This window comes from Hirundo rustica, chromosome 2 (assembly GCF_015227805.2).
Source record: "Hirundo rustica isolate bHirRus1 chromosome 2, bHirRus1.pri.v3, whole genome shotgun sequence".
NCBI lineage: Eukaryota > Metazoa > Chordata > Aves > Passeriformes > Hirundinidae > Hirundo > Hirundo rustica.
Genome location: NC_053451.1, coordinates 36,633,277 through 36,645,712, shown reverse-complemented (window position 1 = coordinate 36,645,712; position 12,436 = coordinate 36,633,277). Strand labels below are relative to the sequence as shown.

At 40.4% G+C, this 12,436-nt stretch overlaps 1 protein-coding gene across 5 annotated transcripts in view; it reads right to left on the bottom strand.

Moving 5' to 3' along the window:
• Window positions 1–3,001: 3,001 nt before the first annotated feature.
• LOC120748518 (N-acetylated-alpha-linked acidic dipeptidase 2-like) overlaps window positions 3,002–12,436 on the bottom strand; it is a 31,756-nt gene continuing 22,321 nt past the window's right edge. For 2 of the 5 annotated variants that reach the window (XM_040054929.2, XM_040054932.2), the window contains 5 exons: window positions 11,564–11,828; window positions 9,087–9,152; window positions 8,292–8,373; window positions 7,238–7,330; window positions 4,182–5,604 (listed from right to left, as the gene is read on the bottom strand). In XM_040054929.2, coding sequence (XP_039910863.1) covers window positions 5,415–5,604; window positions 7,238–7,330; window positions 8,292–8,373; window positions 9,087–9,152; window positions 11,564–11,828 — 696 coding nt within the window. In that variant the 3' untranslated portion in view covers window positions 4,182–5,414. Of the gene's footprint in view, window positions 3,083–3,810; window positions 3,943–4,181; window positions 5,605–7,237; window positions 7,331–8,291; window positions 8,374–9,086; window positions 9,168–11,563; window positions 11,829–12,436 lie in introns of those variants that run through there. The other 3 variants (XR_005699373.2, XM_040054930.2, XR_005699374.2) reach the window with 3 other exon arrangements.

Here is a 12,436-nt window from a genome sequence, read left to right as displayed (position 1 = left end):
CTCTGCTGATAGTTCAATGAACACAGGATTCCTGTGGCTGGCAGCATGGCAGAAGCTTCATTCCAGCTCTGCAGGGTCCCAGAACCTGCCAGGTTTGCTTTATCTGAATTTTTAACCTGTCTGCAGCTTTGTTCTGGCTTGTTTGGCTGTTACAACTTTTCTCATGTCCAGGTGGCTATTGTCTTACTTGGTTTACCTTGTTTCTCATTCTGTAGTTGCTTGGTGTGGACATATTTTTTATATAACTACTAAAATTAAAGCAGATTGACTGAGTAGAGCAACATGCTTCTGATTATAGTGCCATGTCGCAGAGGGATATATGCAGAGGCCTTGAAAACTGGGGCATGGGATGTGTTATAGAGGACTGCTGATATGGGATGATTGGAGAAGGGGCTGGATAACTTGTGGATAACGGAGATCCCAGGAAGAGAAACAGCTTATAATTATTATAACTTTTCTATTGAATGGTTTGTACTATCCTTTCTTTTTCTTTAATAATAGAGACTAATCATTCTTTGATCACACAGATTTGGAGCATGCTAAGAATTAACCTATCTTTACTTATGAAGTGTTTCTTTCTGCCTGTAATAAAACTGGCAGGATGTTTGACTCATCTGCCGTGGCAGTGGATGACACTATCACTGCTGTCAGTACCCACACTCATGTAAGGGTAGTGCCAGGTTAATGGTGTGTGTTGCAGACTGAAGAGAGCTTTAGTGCAGGCAGGAGGTGTCCAGGCATGCAGGCTCTGGTGGAGAGTATGGAAATAGAGCTTAGGAGACAGAGCTGAGAAAACAAAAGCAGTGCTTCATTAGAGGATTGTTGGTTCCAGAAATACCTGGAGGGATGAGCAACCTCAGAGAGATCTAAATCTTTCAGTGCTCAGTGTTCACAGCGGACCAGGTTTCCTCAGCCTGAACTGCTTCTTACAGGCTACATAAGGGTGTGTTGTCACAACAGTCGCTGTGTCCAGCAAATGTGACTTGGGTTTCCTTCTAGAGGTACAGCCAAGTTTGGAAGTAATGTGGATGGCAGCATCAGGAACACGTCAGCTGCGCTGTCAGCAAGCTAGCAAAGCACATCTGGGGAAGGTGCCATGTGAACTTAGCAAGTCTATTCTTATCCGATACCCTCTTGTGAAAAGCTTTTCTATTACTGCCTCTCCTGTTCTTTGCCTTAAAGGTTGGAACATATTTGGAGTTTATTTCAACCAGATCCAGCTCTTCCTGCATGAAGTGTCTAACTAAACACTCTTATTCCTCCTCCTCTTAGATTCCTTGAGCTCCCCAAGCTGAAGAAGATGTTTTAGGGTGTAGCATCCATCAGGAGAAGCACTGTCAATGCTGACAGGAACATCCTTGACTGCATAGATTCTAACTGGCACAAGTGTCAGTGGCCTAATGGGAACAATCTTTTACCTTAACAAAGATTGCTTGCTAAATTCAGCTCCTAATGGTTTCTCTAGGGACACTTTCTGTGAGCAGGTGCTGTTCAGTGAGGAACAGAGCACTTTGGAGTTCTGTATTTCATTTAATTAGTGTTGTCTTCTCTGCTCTGCCATAGGGAAGTCCATGATGTTCACCACCATCATTCAGCTTTTTCAATAGCACTGTAAACTGTACACTGAAATCCCATGAATGAAACCAGAGGAACTTAGAGAGGAAAAGAACAAGGTCATGCTGAGTATATCCAGTTTCTACCAGCTACAGTGAGAGGTCCCCAGCTGAGTTTGACACAGTGTCACCTGGAGATTCCAGCACCTAGGGTTAGAGATTTCTTTCCAAAGGCAAACTAAAGGTATTTCTACCATAAGAGAATCTGAATCATAGGATCAAACAAAAGATTTGGGTTGGAAGGGACCTTTAAAGACCAGCCAGTCCAATCCCATTGCCATCTTCAATGGTTATTCAGATCTGGTTATAAACTGATCAGGTTATTCAGAACTCTCACCCTGAGTGTTTCCAGGGATGGGGCATCTACCATCAATCTGGAGAACTTGTTCCTGTGTTTTTTTACCTGTACTGTAAAAATCTTTCTTGTATCTAACCTAAATTGACCATTCTCCAGTTTTTAACTATTACCTCTTGTACTAATGCAACAGGTCCTGCTAAAATAGTTTCCAAGCTGAAATAACTTTCAGGCACTGTCCCTTTGGAACTGATTTTCTAAAGAGGCAATTGACAACCCAGATATCCAAGTGATACTTGGTCCATCCAGGTTTAATTTTGCAAGATTGTTTTGCATCTCCAGTCTAGGCTGAAGGGTTGGTTTCTCCCAGTTGTAAGATTCACTGATTGCTTCAGCTGGGCTGAGTTAAGGAACTGGGCAAATGGAATTGGGGATGGACAGAGTAGGTGATCCAGTGTTATCCATTTGTAAAGAGAGTGTGAAAAATTCTTTTCCCACACTTGAGAACTATGTGGAGGCAGAGCTATGTTTTGGACTGGGAGACAGCAACAGAGGCTTGTTTGCTTATCTATAGAACATAAGATTCTACTCATTGAGGAAGGAGAGGCAATTGGAGTTCTGAGTAACTGATCCTTTCAATACCAAGAATAAGGGATGTTGTGGAAATTAGTTAGTATGAGCCATTTGTAAGTGGTTTGGTTTCCTTATTTATAAGGGTTTGGATATCACTGTCCCTCAGTAGAACTTTATGGACAGGAATGGAAACAGATTTAATCTATTTTATATACCTCTCAGGATGTAGCTGGTCATGATGAATCTCACATCCACATAGTTATCAATTAAACTGACAAGAGGGACAAAGCAATCAATGCCAGCTGTGCATTCAGCCTGCTGTGAGCTGTAATTTATTCTTACAGCTTCAAACTGCACAGGGAAGCAAGGAGAGATTGTATGGTCTTTTGCAGCAGCAAGGTAATAGTGCAGAACCTCAAAGGCCAGCTACCACTGAAAGAGTTATGTTTACTGGTGTAACATTTGTTCACTGGTAGATTCATTTTTGTAAATGAAGGAAGAAGAAAGTTTCATCAAATACTTCTTTTCAATGTGGAAGCTCCTTGTTTGCCTTGTACTCTGATGATCCTACAGCAGCAACCAATGACAGATCCAAATTTGGCTGCAGTTAATGATGGAGCAGGAAGGACACACAGTTTGAAGAAAGGGGAAAAAAAACACAGTGCAGTTATGTGCCAGTCACATCACTGCATCTCCTTAAGCAGAAACTTCAGCTACAGATTTAGGTATTAACTTATTGAGTGTCCCCAGTTAGGTAAAACTGAAGAGAATAACAAAAATGTAGCCACTGTTCACAGGATCATAGAATGGTTTGTGATAGAAGAGACCCTAAAGATGCTCTAGTTCCTACCCCCCTGCCATGGGCAGAGACACCTTCCACTAGACCAGGTTGCTCAGAGCTCCATCCAGACTGGCCTTGAACATTTCCAGGGACAGGGTCTCCACGGCTTCTCTGAGCTACCTGTGCCAGTCCTTCACCAACCCCACAGTAAAGAATTTCTTCTACTCTAAACCCACCCTCTTCCAGCTTGAAGCCATTCTCCCTTGTCCTATCACTACATGCCCCAGTAAACAGTCCCTCTCCAGCCTTCTTGAAGCCCCGTCAGATACCGCAAGGCTGTAAATAAGGTCTCTCCAGGGCCTTCCCTTTCCTAGGCTGAACAATCCCAGCTATCTCAGTCTTGTCCTCATGGGAGACATATTCCAGTGCTCTGATCATCTTCATGGCCTCAACTGCTCTGACAGGCCCACATCCCAGTTGTGTTGGGGCCTCAGAGCTGGAAGCAGCACTCCAGGTGGAGCCTCACCAGAGCAGAGGGAGAGAATTACCTGTTTAGTGCTCCAGCATCAACTACTGTCTCTTAGGTGTGAGATAGCAAGGTCAGTTTTGCACTCCATTTCCCAACAGAAGAGGTAAAGCATGGACTGTGGAAGTGTAATTTCCTCCTCACATGCCTAAGGCTTGATGTGAAAAAAAAAAAATTGAACAGTAAATTTTGAGAACAATATCCACAAGTACACAATTCTTCATATTGTGTGGAGACCTATTGGAAGTGATGCTAGTGACAGCCTCTCTTCTTGGTAGCATATATCCCCCAAAATAACTTCCCACAGGAAGTTTTTTTCTGATTCCTTTGTTTTAATTCAAGACATCTGAGATGAAAACAGCTCCTATGTCCTGATTCTCTGATGCTGTCCTTTTGAGTACCACATCTGTTCTATGCCTCATTAAAAAAATAATTTTTATTCCAACAACCTGGTGCAATTTATGGTTGTTAGAAAAACGGTGGTATATTTTGCATAAGAGAAATAATTTGATATGTCAGTTCCCACAAGCTGAAATGTGATTCAGTAGAATTCTACCAATTTTATTCGTTTTAAAGCATGTAGATGAGAATTAAATCTAAAGGGCAAATGAAGCAAGCATTTTTTCTTTTACAAATTAAACAGTTTTGTATAACTGCCCTTCTCTCATGCATTTCAGTTCCTCTTTGAATGTAAAATCAGCTCCTGGTGGAAAACTTTCTTATTTGAAGAGATAATTATGTCAAGCCCCAAGCTAATAATAACAATAACAGCTCCTTTAGATAGAAAAAAAATATGAAAGAGATTGCCCGGGAAAAAATAGGAACAAAAGCTGCCATGGATTTGGAACTAGAGAAAGTGCCAAAAAGAGCAGGAAGGTCAGCTTTTGGTTACCCCCCAAAATCTTTATTTTCCAAAATGCAAATAAAGGAGGGAGATGTATAGTGACTTTTAGTGGAATAAATGTGCACTCCAATGACAATATGATTTTGGATTTCTGAATATAAGCAGCTGTTTTCCCTGATAATCAAGAATGGCCAGTACTGCTTTGGTAATCAGTAGGAGTCACTTATTTTTTTTCTTTTTTTAAGGAAAATAAAGCAAATCAGTGTAGAGAGCATTCACCAGTCCTGCAGAATAGATTCTGAAATGCAGAAATGCCTTTGATGTCTTCTATTATAAAAGTCATTATCAGAACAAGAAAAATGGACAAGCCAAGTATTACATTTTTTCTGTCAAAATGCGTGCTGTTGATCACTGCTGTGGAGAAAATTTACAGGCAGCTTGGCAAATAATTGTTTTTCATAACTGTACATCTAAAACACTGGGTCCTCAAAGCTGGCAGATCTCTCAGAAAATTCTAATAGGAAACTGATTGTTCCTGCTTCCCCCTCTTCCCACTTCTCCTCACAACCAAACTTACTTCCATCCAGGGCTGTTCACAAAGCTACAGTTGTCAGTACCAGAGATGCATCAATTCCTAGCTCAGGAGTTCTGACACACAGAGCTCTGCTCACCTACCATGTGGTTTGGGAGGCTGGAGACTCAGATGGGGATATGGGGCCACTGCAGCAGCCTGACAGCTCTGTGTGCCAGACTCTGCTATGTGAGTTTTCAAAGCCATCATCTTATGCCACTTCTTTCAGTGTTCCTGCTGCTGCCTGCACAGTGAAGGCTGCAATGGAAATCTGCCTCTTCACTTCTTCCCAGGCTTCCTGTTGATCACCTTTGCTTCCGATGTCAAACATGGCATCATAGATTCCTGGGAAGGATTCTCCTGCATATTTGTTGTGGCTGCTTGGAGCAAAGATGACATGTCTGTGGGAAAAGAAGAAAAAAGGGAATTATCCTAAATAAAAGAAACTATTAATGAGGTGTGTGTTCATTGTATGTGTAGTGTATAAAGCAGCTATGAATGCCAGGAAGATCAGAACTTCCTAAAAACACATGAAATTGATCTTTAAAAGGACAGAAACAGTCCCAAGAGCAAAATCTATTGAAGAAGGCACAGATTTAGGTCAGGTGGCCTTCTCCTTGGGAAGAGATGATGCATTTGCCTAATTAGGAACAAAAAACCATATTACACTTTTTGAAAATGGGAGCTCAGCAAACCTGTCAAATTTGGCAGTCTAGAACAGGGAATAAAACTAGTTATAGGTGTGTTGTAAGAAATGAAACAGAAACCTCAAAAACAACTAATTAGCTGCATGATGGTCAGCAGATTACTTATCTGGGAAAGGAATTTAAAAGGAGGAGAAAAAAAAAATCTGTGGGTGAATTCTTGTGAAAAGTGTGAGTTCTTCAGAAAAGAAGTGAACATATTGGATCAGAACTGCAGAAAATATCAATCTTATGTTTTGGTATAGTTTTTTTCCTAAAAAATGAATAGCTGCAGATCTGTTCTTAAATTGTTTTTAACTGTGAAGTATCAAAGCACATTTACACCACGTGAAAAGAGTCCTCCCAGATGAAAAGAAACATTAAAATTACATTAATAATGCAAGCAATCAAAAAAAAAAAAAAAAAAAAAAAAAAAAAAAAAAAAAAAAAAAAAAAAAAAAAACAAAAAAAAAAAAACAAACAACACCAACAAAAAACCCCCCAGACAACTCCAAATGATACCCAACACCCAAGAAGAAAATTTCTAGAAAGAAATTACTTTGTCCTTCTCCAAGTATGAATGACAGTTTATCCTAGGAGGGTGGAAGTGTGATTCTCAGTTGTACCTGCCTGAAAGACTTCTGGCATGGTATGAAAGGCATCCATCAGTGAGTCAGATATATCCAGTTGTTAGGGAAAGGGGGGTACTGAGAGCAAAGTGAGGTAGTCACACCCCTGACACTGAAAACTGGCTTCTTGGCAGATATTCCTAATAAAAGCACTTGGTTTCTAGACAGGATATAGTAGTTACTGGTTTAAGGTTTTTGGAACACCTATGGAAGCAGCCAAAGCTGGACAGATGGAGCTCTGTAGCGCAACTGACAGGACTTTATCCTGTGCTGAAAGGTCTCTCCCTCCTGCTCTCTTCTCGGCTTCTCTCTTCAGCTGACCCTCACTACACATCTGTTCTCCTTCTTGTCCCCCTTTTACCCTCTTCACCTTTCTTTTCAATACAGTTCATTCATTCTCCACTCAATCCTCACTTTGCACACAATCACAAGAGCAAGTTGTAACAGCAGTAGTACTGCACATCTACAAGTAAAAGAGTATAATGGTGTTGTAGTTAAACCACAGCTGATAAAAAGAGAGACAAAAGAGAGGAATTTGGCTTCACAAGAGTGATGTAGCCAAGGAGTTCTCTGTAAGGTTTATAAACAAAGTCACTGGATTGTTCTTAAAGCAGTGTATTGAACTATAATTCCCGTGAGACGTATACAGGAATATTCAACTGACTAGTCAGCTACAAAAGCAGAGTGCCTTAGACAGCAGGTCAAGAAACTTGTAGCCTCACCTGTAAAACTTCCTTCCTGGCAAGCCCAGAGGATCAGTGAAAGCTCTTTCTATCAGCATCAGCTGATCGTTCATGATGCGCACTGCGACTGAACTGCAGGAGAGGCAGACAGAGAAATGTCACACAGCGGGGGAACACGACCTCCCAGTTTCATTTAAAACAGTTTTCTTCTCTCTTTTTTGACAGAAAATGAAAAAATAAAAGACAAGTGTGGTCTACAGTTCACAAAAAAAAAGATGAGGTTTTGCAAATGGAGATGCTGAATCCATGTTATATTAATGAATTGGCATTTCTGTGTTAGAAAACAACATTTCACACTATGCAAAATAAAATGGGGAACTTTCTGAGGGTGTCAGATACTTGCTTAGTATTAAATGGCACTGGAAAGATGCCACTTAACAGAGGGGAGAGGAAAACTGGGATTTACATAGATGAAGATAGCTAAATTTTGGTGTCCATCCGTAAGCCAAATGTCCACAGTCTTGTTCTAATCTATTCAGTAACATCGTAAGGATGGGATTCAGCCGCCTAAACACAACTGGTACCACATGTGGCCTGCAGTCACTGCACTCAGAGGGCACAGGAGTCCTCCAGGGACCTTAGGCTTTCAAGCCTCATGTGGGTACCTCAGATATTCTGAAGCATCATCCTCTGAAGTGTGCTTAGAAGTACACATTCTGGCATCACCTACAACACTCAAGTGTAGGTGTCTAAACAGAGATCTCAGTCTAACTCTTTCATTGTTACCTGCCTTTCCGTGTATTACATTAATGTTAGTAACAACCTGATACTAGTAACAAGCTCTACTGCTCATACTATCAATCACAGGAAACGTTCTTGTATTTGCTAATTCATCTTAAAAGGTACTCCTGTCTCAGGGTTCAGAGTTCTGTTCTGCACTGATCAGAGAGAATCCTTGTGTAGTAGAAGAAATAAAGAACTGCCACTCTGGGTCCCTAAGGCAAAGGACATAGGACATAGGACAAAGGGCAAAGGTCCCTAAGGACATAAATACATACATATACATCTATGTAACTTTTTCTTCCAGACTTACTCTTTCTTGTCAACTTGTTCAAGTCTCCTGTGAAATTCAGCAGCAGCCTTTGAGAAGTTCATCACAGCAGAAAAAAGAGGATCTAGGAATGGAAGGATTACAAAACAACTTCACAGTATTCACTAAGCCAAATATACCTTTCAGTTGCCCAGTGGGAGAACTACATTTGTCCTGCTGACAAAATAGCATTAATTTTGTTGTCTTTGCATAATTGATTGGTTTCCCTAGTGTAGACTTTAAAGAGCTGCACTACTAGCAAATACCTTTCGCAGTGAGACCAACAAGTAAAGCAGCAGAGTGCTTGGTAAAGCTTTCACAACCATACATCTTCCCTCTGCCTTGCAAGCAAAAAATTGGCTGCCGTTGCAAAGTGAGAGCTCTGCGGTCTGCTGTTTAACAAATGCACTGCGGTGTTCAGGTATAAAAAGCCTGACTTCCATCAGAAATACCAGCTGTTCCAGAAGGCTGTGCAGGAACAGCAAGATTTCACTCTCAGAGGAAGAGTCACAGCACGACAGGGGAGTGTGGTACGTGCATTGAGCAGGGTCAGGTGAGGCACAAAAGGCTCAGCTGTTGTGACACACAGGGACAGAGCGAGCAGATGAAAGCAGCCCACTCCTGTGCTTGCTGCACGCTGAATTGCAGCACAGGAGGTGTCTCTGCCACGTCCCTCCGTCCTGTCCCACAGCTCTGCCACTCAGACCAGGGGCTTGCCTGACTCTGAGGCAGGAATGGCTGCTGCTTTTTCCTGCCCTGTCCCAGCCCAGTATATCTGAGACATGTGGAATAACTTACTTAGAGGAGCAGCAGACCTTCCTTTTAATGGCAGTAGCAGCTGGGATGATTTTCTTGCGGAAGGCCCTATTTAATACAAACCTGGGAAAAGTATCAATTTATGCAAGTAATTTTAGTAGAATAAATCACAGGTGGACGTTACAAGGATAACTTCTGGCCCCACCAAAACTCAACTCAATTAGAAAGAAAGATAGTTTAAAACTTGTAAATTTTACCCAGAAGTTTCAGTAAACCTTGGCTAAACCAGAGTATCCTCTCTTCAACTGTGCAGGAGGATGGGACATGTGATTAGATCATCTCCTAAATCCAGTCCTCAGCTGGTAACTATTATCTCTTCACTGTTTATATATTTATAACCCAATTTCACGTGACAGGCTTTCTGTTCCCAGGATTCCTATTGAAAGCTGTTCCTCAGTCTCATTTGCTCTTCTATTTCTAGCAAACTTATTTATTCATCACAAGCCTACGCTTGCTTCTTTTTTGTTTTATTGCTGTTGTTTAGTTGGTGCAAATGGAGGCGCAGATTTTATGTATGGAAGCTGTTTACAGCCTGCAGCTCAGAGGGACACATCACCTTGTGAGGGTGAGAATTCACACTTGTCCACAACCCTGTGGCAAGAGCTCCAAGTTTGCCAGGGGGCAGAGTCCTGCCCTGCTGACATCATGGCCATAGCACAGCAACAGATTATATTTCAGAAGCAGTAGGAGAGGATTTAACAGAGAAATTTAAAAAAAAAAAAAAAAAAATCTGAAAAACATGTAAGAAACTTTGTGTTTGTATTCACTAGCTATTCAGTGTTGTCAGTGTTGGTTATTTTAGAAAACATAACATTTCTTTTTTCCCCACTTGAAAACTTTATTTCCTGATAGCACATGACTACAATCATGTATTTTATGAAAAAAAGGTTCCAGCCTGCTTTGTTTCAGATGAACAGCTAAAATGTGAATCCAAATGCAAATAAGACCTTTTATCTATTATTTTAAAGGACAATTATATGATTTAGTCAGGCTTAATCAACAATTTTCTGACATTCAGTGTTGTCAACAAGCAATTCTGTGAAAATGCTGAGTGAAATAAACTTTAATTTTCACAGTATTGTAAAACCTACCGATGTTATTTGATGTACTCTGGTGCAGTAGAATAAATAAAAAATTAGAAATCATAGCTTCATTCAAGAAATAATTTAAAATTCATCAGGCATCAGAGAAGAGCCATGAAAATAATGATAAGACTGAAAAACGTGCCTTGTAAAAAATAGTCAAAATGACACATTTATAAAGTTACTAAGGAGAGGTTTCAGTGTTATATGGGTGGGGAAAAAAGGTCAAAAATAGAAGATTGCTTCTAGATTCTAGGAACGAGAATAGATGCATGGGCCAGGAGTTAAGTTTGTGCAGCTTTTAATCTGAAAATAGACAGAAACTCAAACAGTGAAAATAAATTATTTCACAGATATTTTGATAGATGTTCTACTACCACAAAAAGATTAGATTTGATCTTACAAGACATGCTGCAGTGAACACTAGAACGTATTGAAATAACTGCTGGTGTTCTACAGAACCTCAGAGCAGATGATCCATCACACAAGGCTTCCTCTGTCTCAAGAGGACTTTTTACAAAAAAGAATGTCTTTTCAAAATAGCCAACAATTGTTTCACCTAAACCATTACACGACATTTCAAATGTAATTTCCCCCAAATGTGGGTTCAATTTGAGTTACTTAAAACATTTCACATACCCCAAATGGGGACTACATCTCCAAAAGGTGGTTTATATCTCTAAATCAGGGGGTCATCAGATAGCAAGTGACTTAGGACTGACTGAAAAATGCCCTTGAAACACAAGGAGTGGTCAAGGCAGGAAGGAAAAAAGAAGAAAAAAAGGGGAGACAGAAAATGACCATGGAAGCTATTACAGCCTGGGATCCAGAGCATTCTGCTGCTTTAGACCTGTTTTATGGGCTCCAGAGCAATGTGCTCAGGTGCTCAGCAAATGGATGTATTCATGTAGGAAGCTGGGAAAGTGCTCCTGTGGCTTAAAAATGGCAATCAGGAGCTGAGGGAGATGGTGAAGCTCCCCAGGGACAGATGAAATTTTGGATGAAGAGGAATGGACACCACTTATGGCCCTCAATTTCCAAGCAGTGGAAATTGATTTGTCTTCTTTTCTAAGCAAGGAAATGAGAAGCAGGCTGAGATACCTCCTTGTCCTACATTTGAGGTCCTTGACTGCCCATGAGCACTGTAATAATGCCTATAATTAATAATATGCATGAAAATTGTTAGATCCCTCTTATCAAGACAATAATGTGTTAAACCTGTGTTGTGTTTAGGGGAAAAAAAAAATAGAGGCTTTTTACTGTGATGGCAAAATTCAAACAGGAGAGAATTAATTTGCAGAGCTACGAGAGGTGCAGCATGTCCCTGCATGATTCTAATTAATGCACCTAAGAAACAGTCCTGTGGCAGTTACTCACCAAATGATACTTCGTAAAGTTTCAGCTGTTCTTCATGCTTCTTGGCCAATTTATAAATTCTGTTGCTGTATCCTTTTAAGGCTTCTCCATAGTCTCTACAGTCAAATGGAATGACCTGGGAATCTGCCAGTTCATAAACCAGTTTGCCTCGTAACTGAGCAATTGCTAGCTGTTTCTTGAAGGTGGGGTCATAAAATCTTTCCACTAGCTCAAATGTCTCGTACACAGTGTGATAAACAGGATAATTGCTGAATTTGTCTGCTTTCTGGAAAAGAGCAAGGAAATCTGTCAATGCCCTGTATTCTGACTGCAGTTAAAAGATGTATTGATCACTTTATGACTCTGATGTTTTGTATGGTTCCCAAATCAAAAAAGCTATTTGCTACATAACACAACTTACTACCCTTCATTTTTGTGTGTTCCCATTTAAAAAATTAAACCAATCTGAATCGTGGACTGTTGCACAGGGTTAAGTGAGAGGGCTTCCTTCTCTCTACCCACAGACCTGCCTTCTGTTCCATTGCACAGAGATTGCCTTCTACAAAAGTGAAAACAGTTTGGAGTTTGGCTAGCAAAAGTCCTTAATCACAGCCCCTTTCTTACCTTGTGTAGCTGTTTCTGAACACAACTAGGGAAGATTTGTATATTAAAGGGATTATTAATAACATAGTGGAACAAACTATCAACCTTCAATCAGACTCTATAAATGCCTCTCTGTGAACTTAACATCCTATAGAATATACACATCACTGTAACATGTTTCATTCTCCAAACATTTAGGTTTCTTGCTAAATTAAGAAATGTCACTGATATACAAACCAGTCAAAGGTGCTTGGAAGCTTTTATATTAATTATGAATAAATGCTTTTAACA